This window comes from Lotus japonicus, chromosome 2 (assembly GCF_012489685.1).
Source record: "Lotus japonicus ecotype B-129 chromosome 2, LjGifu_v1.2".
Lineage (NCBI taxonomy): Eukaryota > Viridiplantae > Streptophyta > Magnoliopsida > Fabales > Fabaceae > Lotus > Lotus japonicus.
In genome coordinates, this window is record NC_080042.1 from 43,377,214 (window position 1) to 43,389,530 (window position 12,317).

A 12,317-nucleotide genomic window follows, 5' to 3' on the forward strand; every position below is an offset into this window, starting at 1 on the left:
AGAGGGGGGGAGAGGATGTGAGTGAGTGAGATTCACACAGTTGTTTACATTATTAATATTGTATCATTTCTTGTACTGTTTTCCAAGAGCCTTTCTTACCTTGTGAGCATCGCAAATAAAAAAAAAATCATTCTCATATGAATGTAAAAATGCCTTCCAAAAAAAAAATATGAATGTAAAAATAATAATTACTCAAAGTTCAATTATAAAAGAAACATAGTTACATAGAGTAACATATCTAGCAAATGTCAATCTTATAAGCAATTTGTTAACCGTCGATGATGAGCTTTTATGATTCTGGCATTTTTTTTTAACATGACATATTCATGAATTTGATAAAAGAATAAACAGACCCTGTGACAAATAATTAAGCAGCTTGCATAATTGATATTAAAGCACGAATGATCACCTTAATCTATGGGACTAGAAGAAATTGTCCTTTGCAGTATTAAAAGCATGGATAAGCTTTTTTTTGTTGAATGTTAAAAGCATGGATAAGCTAGATCCTTAACAATATGGGGCCGGTAGGCATTCCTTCTCTTTGACCTATTAACACAATCAAATGTCAATTGTCTAGAAGATTTTAAGAACTTAAAAGTGATACATAGAATTAAGATTAGAAAAAGGAACCTAGACTGGGCGGGTCAGTACAAGCCTGTTGACCCGCATTGTAAAGTTAGAGCCTTATGGATAAAGGTGTGGGTCTCAGCTTAAGGACGTGGGCCCGGAATACTTTGTCTTGTTTATATTTAAGGTATTTTACATTGGGATTTGGGCCTTGTGTGTAAGGCCCAAATCCATGAATATTCTAGATAAGGATCACTCCCACTATAAAAGGGGTGTCCTCACCTTGTACTAAGTACCTTTTTTATCATTAATGAGATAATTTCCTTATTCATATATCACATATATTCTTTTAGCTCTGCTAGGGTTTATCAAGGATACCTTTTATCCTCTTTTAGACCTAGTCCAGAACAGAACCTTTGATATTCCTTCCACAACAGCCTTCTTGTAAAGGTCAAGTAGAAACTGGAAAGGAAGCTGAACCCATGGCGAATTAAAAAAGTTGAACAGGCACAACGGGAAGGAAGGATGCAAAAGGTAGAACAGAGATGAAAGGAACAATGAGTTTGACATTGATAGAGAATAAAACACAAGTATTTAAGTGCAAAATTCATTACAGAGGAAAAAGAATATGGCTTTGAGATTCAAAAGGAAAGAATAAAAAAAAGTACCTTATTGTCTGACTGCGAGGAAGAACGGTCATCGGAATAAAACGCCAAAATTATAATTTTGAATGTAGCAACCGCGACGGAGATGAGAGGAACCGTGAACCAAGAAGCAATATGCGGCCAAGGAGAAAAAAATAGGGAAGAAATATCAAGGTTGATGAATCAGTTGTGATATCCGAGTTCCTTTCAATTTTGACATTTGAAAAAAAATGATGCCCGCATAAGTAGAGGAGAGAAATAACAGATTGAAAAAGAGTGCACCGCCATTTTCTTGAGTTGATTTATTGATTGTGCTCAATTAATTTTGTCAAAATTTCCATTTATAAACATTAAAAATAAATGCAAAATGATGATTCACACTCAAATTTGGTGTTGAAAACGTATTGCATAAACATGCGGTATTTTAATGATTTATTTATTGGTTTATTAGTTTATTGACTCATTAATTTGGACCAATGAAAACTAACTAATGTGGACCAATAAGATTAGGACATTTGTCTTTAAAAAAAAAACATTAGGACATTTGGAAATTCAATAATAACAACCAATGAAATGAAAACATGAGGAAATTAATTAACAATGTGGCCCACTTTGGTGGATGAGCTTTATATATTATTAAGATATACTGTATTCTAGTAAGGGAGGACTTTACGGTAATTTCCCTACTTTAAATGGGGTGCAAAGCCTAAGGGGTGGGGCGGTAAACCCAATTCCTGATATTGCGTTAAAAAGCAAGAGTGACCCGTGAGGTTTTTAATGGGAGAGTTTAAATCTGAACCGTTTATTTCAATTTAAGAAGCATGACTTAATGCTCTTACCTCTCATAAATAAAGCACTTCTCTCACTTGATATGCCCTCTTGAAATATATAGCGAGAATGTTTCAGAAGCTAAAATGTCAACTTACATCAAGCCGGGTGAGATCAAGGAGATGACACAAAATCATGTTCACTTGTAGACTCGGGCTGCAGGCAGAGTATGTGATCTATACCCAGTTAGTCGCAGATCATTAAATGATGGGATGCTCAAAGCAGCATGAATATATATATATATATATATATATATATATATATATATATATATATATATATATATATATATATATATAAGTAATGCAGAATGAAACTTGTGTTTCAAGTTTCAACAACCAAGCTATCAGGTGTGCTTCTTAAGGAGCTAACCATGAAGGAGACTATCGAAAAAATCAAAAACCTATCCCATTTTGAGATCTTCCTAGAGAGACGATAAGGAGCTTTATTTAGAGCTAGAATATGCATTGCCGCTGAACAGATAAACAGGACCCAATCCTTATACCCTAGCTTTTGTGTAGATTGATCTAGTTTCAGCATCTAATGCTCCTTCCTTCCCCCCAAATGATAAAACCTTAATAGAAAAGTTCAGATGAACATTTCAAACTAGAATATCACAGGATGCTATTGGTAAGTTCAATATCCATTCAAACAATTTCATCAAGCAATTAGTGGGCATGAAATTTTTATACCCAAGTTTAGGAATGAGGTCATACTAATTTCAAATACAAACAAACTCAGTTTATCACATAAATTTACCTGAGTCTTCAACCGGCAAAACAACTCAAACTCATAGAGAACAATCCCTATGATTAACAATTATCCCCAATTTGAGGAGCAACCATTTCCATCTCAAAGACAAATAGTGAAAATACAAAGTGTGAGGTCCCCAAATCCTCAATAGAATATTTACAATTAGTAGTAAAAAATAGAAAGACACAGTTCAGAATCTGCAGCAGCATGAATCAATAAGAAAGCAAATTGAAGCAAGATCAAGTCAGTGTAAGCTTTAATGAATAACTACTGAACGCACAAGTGATCTTCGACTGTGATTCCAAAGCATCTATCTGCCAAGTCTCAAAACTCCATTAAAAATGCTATAAATACATAAAAAAAAGGAAATTTCAAAGAAACAGTAGCACAGAAAGGAAATAAGAGAAACAAAAATCTCCCTTGTATTCCATAAGTCTGCTTTATACAATATGCAAGCGATGTTTATTATCTCGGACATATTTAACAATCTCTTTGATAAAAATAATTTGGGACCTGCAAAAGTATAGAAAAGGCATTTCAATTAATCACTTTATTTTTTTTGGTGCCTCGGAAAACAATTAATCACTTTATTAACATTGTGTACTATGAGACTATATATTAATCATGAAATTTGAATGAAAACAAATGGAAGGATACTACGACTTACCCAGTTTTGTAGTCCCTTCCAGACAAACCAGCAACTTTGAACAAAGCAGAAGTCCATTCTAGTATCTTATCCTCTTTGAACCTTCCTTTCTTCTTGGTAATGGCTTCGCCAAAACTTCCTTTCAGATATCTCACGTATGAGGAATCCACTTTGTAGAAGATTGGCAAAACCAATTGTTTCATCTCTTCCCTGCACTTAAGAATCTTGACAAGTTCGTCAAGACACCAAGAAGATTCTGCATAGTTTTCAGACAAGACAAATATTGAACACCTTGATTGTTCAATTGCTTTAATAAGAGCTTCAGAAACTTGGTCCCCACTCCGCAGCTGTTCATCATCTTTGAAGACCTTGAATCCTCCTTGGGTCAAATCTTCAAAGAGAGAAGCGGTAAAATGGTCGCGAGTATCTCTTCCTCTAAAGCTGATAAAAATCTGGTGGCAGGCTGGTGTATGCCTTAGACAGTCTAATGTTTCTGTCCAGTATTCAGTGTTCTTATTTTGTAAGGAAGACACCACATCTTCGATTACACGAGGTAACCCCTTACATTGAAAAGCAACTTCACGACCCACCTTGAATATGTCGGGTGGGGAGTCACGATCTATGCCGGAATATTGTTGGAGCAGCTTCCAAGCATCCTCATCAGATAAGGGACCCAGATGGATCCAAGGGTGACATCTGATCATTTTGCAGTACTTTTTCTCATGTGTGATCAAAAGGATCTTGCACTGTTTACTAGGATCAGGAATGCCAATATCTTCAATATTTTGAGGACCAAAGTTTGTGGAAACATCATCAAAGATGACAAGGACTTTATCCTTACTTTTTGATAATGTCGACTCAATTGCTGATGTTCTTTTATATTGACTTCTAACTTCTTGAAAATTCAAATTCAACTGAGGAGCAATTTGGTTTTGAAGGTTCGCGATATCTCCTTTTTCTGACACAGTGACAAATACAACTGGATGAAAAATATTTTTATACTTCGGTATCTCAGTCTTCACTAGAGCTGTTTTACCAAAGCCCCTCTCTCCAAACAATCCAACAATATGGTATTTATCATCTTGTAGTGCCTTCAACAGATCATCTTTAGCCTGATTCGTAGAGCCCAAATACCTGAAGTTTCCTGAAGATGACTGTAAACCTTGGAAAGCATCAGCCTCCAACTCTTGATAAGGAGCTTCTTTGTTAGACTTCCCAGCTAAAATGTTGAACTCAACAGGCATGGACTCTGCAAGAGATTGGGTGGACTTGACAGCTGAAGATTGGATGGAGTTAGAGGGTTGTACAAGTGGAGACATGAGTTGATTTAATAAAGAAGCTCGATGGGATAACCCCCCGTTACCTTTTGTACTTGCTTCGACCTCGGTAGAGTCAGAAGACAAGGAGTTTGCAGACAAAATTGGGATGGACTCTAGAGGTGGAGTTGCAGAATGCTTTGTCAAAATTTGTGCAAGGATGGTTTTGAATGCCTTGTCAACATTGGTTGCCTCCAGAGCAGATGTCTCGATGAAAGAGAGGCCTTCTTTCTCGGCATAACTCTGCGCATCCTTTGTGGCAACACAACGGAGATGCTTCAAATCCGTGTTGTTGCCCATCAGCATGATTACAATGTCAGCATCAGCGTGATCCTGATCATTTTCAGCCATGTGGTTACGTTTTCGAAAGTGGCTGGTTTGGTGACATCATAGACAAGAAGAGCTCCGGCAGCCTTGTTACGGTTTTCACCCAGTAATGACATAACCGTTGTCCTGTAATATTCCTGACCTGACGTATCCCATATTTTAGCTTTCACCATTCTTCCCTGAACCTGCATATATTATAATATTATGCCCCACATTCTGATAACTCTTGCTTTACTCATTTGATACATAATCACATATCATTAACAATTCAATATATCATATTCAATTCATTCCTCTCCTCGTGTCTAGACTTTAGAGATTTAAAAAATTAAGAATAGGTTTTCTAATAGAAAGGTAAAATAAGAGCAATCTGTAGTGACGACTCTTTCTATTATAGAATGGTATATATGCCTAAAAAATGAATAATGAAGCAGGGCAGTGAGGGAAGGGAACTAATGACTTAGAACAAGTAAAATTAAAATAACAATTCTGATGAAGTGAAAGTGAGAAATTGTCCTGACCTCAAGGATACGAGTTCGGAAACCAACGCCGATGGTGGGCTGGGACTCCAAGCAGAATTCGTTGCGAGAGAATCGGGTTAAAAGATTGGATTTTCCGACATCAGAATCGCCGACCAACACCAGCTTGAATAGATGATCGTACTCATTTTCACCCGTCGTCTTCGCCATCCCTCCACCACGAACCACTTCTCTATTCTTCTGAAACTGACTTGGGTCTTCTTCTCCTTTTCGTTTAAGTTAACTGCCCTCCATTACCTTTGACTTTGACTTTAACACCTCCATGGCTCCATTTCATAGGCAATTTCTTTACTACCCTATCCATTCAAAAGTGAAGGTTCCATACATTTAGTAATGTTTTATCCTAATAAACTTTTTAAAATTTAAAATTTAGATAAAAAAAAATGAACTAAAGGGTATTATACTCTCATATATTCAATGTGTACCGGAGCAACACCCCTAAATATTTTTTATTTAATTTTTGTAATCTTGGCGTTGTACGCTATTTTACAAAATATTCATATGTCAATTATTATTCACGCAAGCAGACAAGAAATATTTTATAAGAATATTTATTATGTGATGATTTTAATTGAGCCAATTTATTTTACCATTTATATCATTTTTCCGATGACGGAAAATAATGTCATACCTTGACCCGTTGTTTTATTGTTATTTGAAGGGTATGCAAAAAATGCTACTACTTTTGAACATGGATTAATTTGTGATCTTATGATATTTTATTGTGTGATTAATTTCATGTGGATGAGTGGAGGGATGATTGTAGGCGTGTGATGCCAAGATAGATTAATTGATGAAAGTCACAATTCACTTCTTTGTCTTGGGTAAAGACAAGATTAGCTAAAATTTAAAAAACAAAAAAAAAAAGACAAGATTAGCTAGAAAATAAATCGGGGTAAATCACCAATTTAAAACTCCATTTAAAATGCACAACATGAATCAATTTAAGAAAGCAAATTGAAACAAGATCAAGTCAGTGCAAGCTTTGATTAATAACTACTGAACGCGCAAGTGATCTTCGACTGTGATTCCAAAGCATCAATCTGCCAAGTCTCAAAACTCCATTTAAAATGCTATAAATACATAAAAAATTGAAATTTCAAAGCAACAGTAGCACAAAAAGGAAATAAGAAAGGAAGATAGTACCTTTCTTAAAGAACTAACAATAATTTCCACCACCTAAATTTAAGGAGATAATTTTTTGAAGTTTAGTTTATAAAACTTCAATATCTTTGAGAACCTCCAGTGATATAAAGGAAATCAGAAAGGAACATAGTACCTTTCACCTGTAGAGAAGATTTTCACAATGACGACACTGGCCTGATCATAACTGGCAGCTAGCTCCTGGATACTTCTCACGAGTTGCGAATACGAATCTGGCTGCAAAAGAAAATGAGTACGAAGATCAAAGGCGCATGATTATGCATCATGCCATTATCAAGTATTGTACTACTGGTCCCTGAGAAAAGAAATCGATTTTGTTGAACTCTCAACTAATTACATACATGAAAATTACCAATTACTAAAACACAATGGTATTAGTGATGAGATTTTACACTTTAGTGTACTAAGAGTGTCTCTAACCCACAGAGCTGGATCCAAATATTTGGAGTTCATAACCAATATAATTTTTTCCCACCTTGTGTTCTAGACAATTTGTCAGATACATATTGAAGGTAACTTTAACTGTACTATAAACTGCTCAACCATAATTTGGTAGTCTATCAAACACAATGTCACATGAGATACATGCTCCAATGCCTGTATTCGAAATCCCTGTACAAGGTTATCCTCTTCTTCCCATTATGTTGGATTGCCTTTAATATGAATTTCATGAATCATGGAGAACCGCTCTGATCCCATTAAGTTTTCTAATTTGGATTGTGCAATATGTTGCCACATCATACGCAACAATGTATCAGACGGAATTAAGAGAGCATAACTGTAACGAAAAGGGTACCGCAGATAATCAAGACCAACCGGATGTTTTACAAGAAGAAAATAGAGTTTTCAAGGTCAAATCCTGTGTTCTTAATAAAAGCCTCTGCTTCATACAAGCATCCAACAAGAGCAAGCAAATCAGCCATGCAAGAGAAGTGCTCTCTCTTGTTAGTGGAATCCCTAGTTCCTCTTCCATGGAATATATTATAAAAGTTCCAGCCTTCCTCCACCAAATCCAATGTGGCTTCATGCACTGAGAACACCCAGATATGAGAACACTGAATGCACCATTTAGATTTGAGAACTTTGTGCACCTGGTTAGCAAAGAGTTGCATATGGCTACTTCCTTATCGAAACCTATTTTGATAATGTAAGAATGAATTTGCTTCCTTGGCTGACATACATAAAAATTTCACAACAAATATTTTAAGAAGGCAACAAAAAGTTACCCCCTTGTAATTCAGCAAATATTTTACAATGATACTCATTGTTATTACAATAAAATGGTTAAATAAACTATAATAGTTTGCAGACCCTATTTATCTGTTACTTCATTCTGCACAACAGTGTAATAGAAGCAGCAAGGTAAAGGAGGATACAGTGGTGGTGATGAGTAGAAGCAGGAAGGTAGAAGTGGATACACTGGTTTTCTAATGGCAGATGGAAACTGCGACACACCATTTTCAAATTTAATATCTTCCTTGTTGTTTCCTTCCTTGTAGATACCAACAAGGGTCCAGCTTAATGAAAGTCCAGTTCCAACCCAAGTTTCTGTGGCCATTGCCAATTCAGAACTTGGTCTGGGGTATTTCGCCTCACATAAAATCTCAACATGATTCCATTTATTCTCTGAAAATGCCCCCTCAACTTCGCATTTTAAATCACACCAAAATGTTTGCCACCATAGACCATTAGTTACATAGGTGCATGCAGAGTCAAATTGTTTCCTGCCATTGACAAGTACACTGAACATGAATTCCAAAAGCACGAGACTTTTCACATGGGGAACTACATGACAACACAGAGCTATCTTGGGGAATTTCTTTCGGAATGAGAAACATGTTGATGTTTTCTTGCATCTAGAGTTCAAGTCCCTGTGATATGCAAGCTTAGTGAACAACAAGTTAAACTCATGATACACTTGGGGATCAGGACTGCATACTTGAATCACATTATCAGGGCTCATGTGCGGATAATACACATCAAGGACATATCTGGCTTCAGCTTCATGATAAACAACCATGACATCTGAAGATACTTCTGAGCTCATCTTTTCTTTCTCTCCATGCCCTATAAAAACACAAAATCCTCCATGCCCATTACCCATTAACACTTCAACTTTTGGCAATATATAGATACTACCCGGTAGCTGATTAAGGCCTCTGCATCCCTTGAGGGATAATCGTTCAAGCCCAACAAGATTTCCAATGGAAAATGGCAATTTTCCTATGGCAGTGGCGTCTAAATTAATTTCTATTATTTTCTCCATCTTTTCTAATACTTCTGGGAATCTCTTGAGACGTGAGCACCCCTCGAGATCCAGAATTTCAAGAGATGTCAACTTGATGCAGGGAACAAGAATTTTTAGCTGGGTGCATCCTTTAGCGCTCAAAGAGCGGAGATTCTCAAGAAACCCAACAGATTCATGAATTGTAACTAAACTTGTGCAGTTATCAAGGGACAGATTCATCAGGAATGGTGCTGCACTTAGGTTCGGTAGTTCAGTTAAGAACTCGCAACCATCAAAATTTATTGAAGACAAGGATTCCAACATCTGCAAAATAAAAGAAATTGATTTAAGATATCATCAACTCTTAGGTCTAAATTCATATTGAAATGAAAAACTGCGAAACTGCTACATGCCTTGGGGGGTTGGAACAATTTAAGACAACTTTTAGACATATTGAGTATCACAAGTTGTTTAGGATTGAAATCAGATGGTAAAGATGGTGATGGATAATATCTCCAATCTAGCACCCTCAAACTATTTGGTAGATCTTTGGGGCCTGTACAAGATGCTGCATTTTCCATAATTAGAACTCTCAGGCTTTTCATCTTCTCGAAGGCATTTCCACCCCACTCCACTTCATTGTTGTTGTGCATATCAAACTTTATGAATTCGACTTTGTCAGTTCCCTTCCAAGGCCAAAAGTAGAATTTAAACACAAAATGTACATGTTAGCAGTGTCGTCTACATATTTGAAAAATTAACTCATCCAAAATCCTACATTTTCTACTAATAATTTTTCAAACAAGAAGCTGAGAAAGGAGGATTAAGAATCCCAAAATTTAGCACATATTCATGAAAAAATGATACATAAAGGAATGAAACATGAAGAAATACCATGTAGAGATGGTTATAATTTCTTACGTACCATATTGTCTTCCAAAACATGAATGATATCCTTATCTAACCATAATCTACTACGTCTTCCAGGCTTGTTTGTTGATTCTTGCCTAACAATTTCTCTGCCCATGTCTTGAACTAAGTCATGCATTCTCAAAACACCAATAGCATCAATCTTAATAAGAGATCTATCTGTCAACACTCTAATACCATCTTCTACATGAAATCCACGAGCCTGGAGCACTTGTTTGACATAGTCAATTTCATATTTATTGAAGAAACAAGCAATGTCAAGGAAAATTCCCTTCTCATCTTCTCCCAATCCATCATAGCTTACCTTAAGAATTTCATGGATCTCTTTATGAGGAATTCTTTCATATTTATCTAACGCGGACTTACACTCATCTAAACTTTTCCCAAATAAGTAAGAACCTATGACTTCCAAAGCCAACGGAAGACCACATGCATAAGAAACTGCACGGCTAGAAATACCCAAACAACTTGTATCAACTTTGTTACTTTTAAAGGCATGCCAGCTAAACAATTCAAGAGCTATTTCATCACATAAGGGTTTAACATCAAGCAATTTTACTACCCCATGAGCAGCTAGCAACTGTTTGTCTCTTGTTGTGATAATGATCTTGCTACCAAAGCCAAACCAATCATACCCTCCCGCAAGTGATTTTAACTGTGCCAATTTGTCAACATCGTCTAGAACCAAAAGAACCTTCATTTGTTGAAGCCTCCTTTTTATTATTGGAATTCCTTGATTGACATTTCCCACTTTGATATCTTTCTCCCCAAGTATTTCAGAAAGTAACATTTCTTGGAGTTGTACAAGACCATGCTTACTAATTGTCGATTCTCTGATATCAGCAAGAAAACATGAACCTTCAAATTGATCAGCAATCAAGTTATACACAGCACGAGCAATTGTGGTTTTACCTATTCCACCAAATCCATAAATGCCTACCATGACCACTTCAGATCCATCTCCGAGGAGGGATCTCACTTCTAGCACAGCAGAGTCTAGCCCAACAGGGTTATCAACAACATGTAAAGGAGTGCGATTGATCTTTTTTGAGACCTCTTCAACAATATTGTAAATAAACATATATTCTGGTTCAGAACTGCCAATCATAAAAAAAATATGGAAATCACATTGTTTCAGTTCAATCAAAGTTAATCATAAAGAAATTAATGTCTCAATTAGATAATTTCATTCATCTCATATTTTTATTTATTATTAATACTAAAACCTTTAGGCAAAAAGAAAAAGAAAATCAAAGTTTAGGATACCCACCCAAGTTGGAAATGCCAGCCTGATAGATTAGCTGCTTGACATAAAGCCTTCCTCCATTTTTGTACCTTTTCCCTGTCATCCTGAAACCTTTCCTCATGTTTCACCATGGCTTCTGCATAAACCCCCGTTTGATGCCGAACTTCTGATGGATCGACATCATAAAAAATTGGCCATACCAATCGACTGTGTACATTCAACGACTCAAGAATCTTGACAAGTTCATCCAAACAAAATGTTGATGATGCATAATTCTTGGAGAAAACAATGATTGCAATTCTAGACTCTTGAATGGCGTTGAGAAGAGCTGGTGTAATTTCCTCCCCTCTTTTAAGCCCATCTTCATCATAGAAAGTGTGAATTCCCTTTCGACGCAGAGAATGGTAGAGATGACTTGTGAAATTTAACCTGGTGTCTTCACCTCTAAAACTGAGGAAGACATCGTAAGTCCATTGAAATTTGAAGTTGGAAGACAAGGATGGTGCTGCTTGCTTTGCCATGATACAAGAACTTCAAACTCGGAAACAACAAGAGAACAACGAGAGGTGTCTTCACCTCTCTGATCCGCCACCGCTGCAAGGGTGTATCAGGTCACCGTCAGACCTGCCGGAAGTTCGCCGCAGCGGGTGCTCCATGGCGGAATCACGTCTCGAATCTCACTCTCTCTGCTACCGGAGTTCACCGCGAACCACCCATAGGCGTTGTAGGCAGCAATCGCACTATCATTCGCCGCTCACAGTAGCCGCAAGCTCAGCTTCTGGTCACAGGTCAACCATAGGTGCGTAGATGGCAATCCATTTCTGTGGTCATGGCAACTCATTTCCTTTCCTTTCTTAATTTTATAACTAACAATACCAACTTAAAAATAAAAAAATAATTAAATACAACTAAAAAATAATCAAACGATAGTAAAATGAAAGGGCATTAGTTTTAACACCCCTCTTTTATTTTCTAAATTCTCATAATACCCTCTCTTATAAAGAAATAATCAAAGTGTGATAGTATTTTCACACCTACTAACTGTGAAACATTTTTTTCACACTCAATGAGTGAAAATACTTCACACCCACTAAGTGTGAAACGCTTAAAACGAAAGAAAGAATGTGAAG

General features: G+C 36.5%; 1 protein-coding gene and 1 pseudogene across 1 annotated transcript; both read right to left on the reverse strand.

Annotated features, from left to right (window-relative positions):
• Positions 1–3,103: 3,103 nt before the first annotated feature.
• Positions 3,104–7,778, reverse strand: LOC130738051 (putative disease resistance protein At3g15700; annotated as a pseudogene).
• Positions 7,779–7,921: 143 nt separating this feature from the next.
• Positions 7,922–12,032, reverse strand: LOC130738050 (disease resistance protein RUN1-like). The gene is made up of 4 exons (XM_057589955.1): positions 11,212–12,032; positions 9,937–11,038; positions 9,425–9,697; positions 7,922–9,335 (listed from the first exon to the last, which is right to left on the reverse strand). Exons 1-4 carry the CDS (start codon positions 11,706–11,708, stop codon positions 8,097–8,099), a joined length of 3,111 nt encoding a protein of 1,036 aa, XP_057445938.1. The 5' UTR covers positions 11,709–12,032; the 3' UTR covers positions 7,922–8,096.
• Between the last annotated feature and the right edge of the window lie 285 nt (positions 12,033–12,317).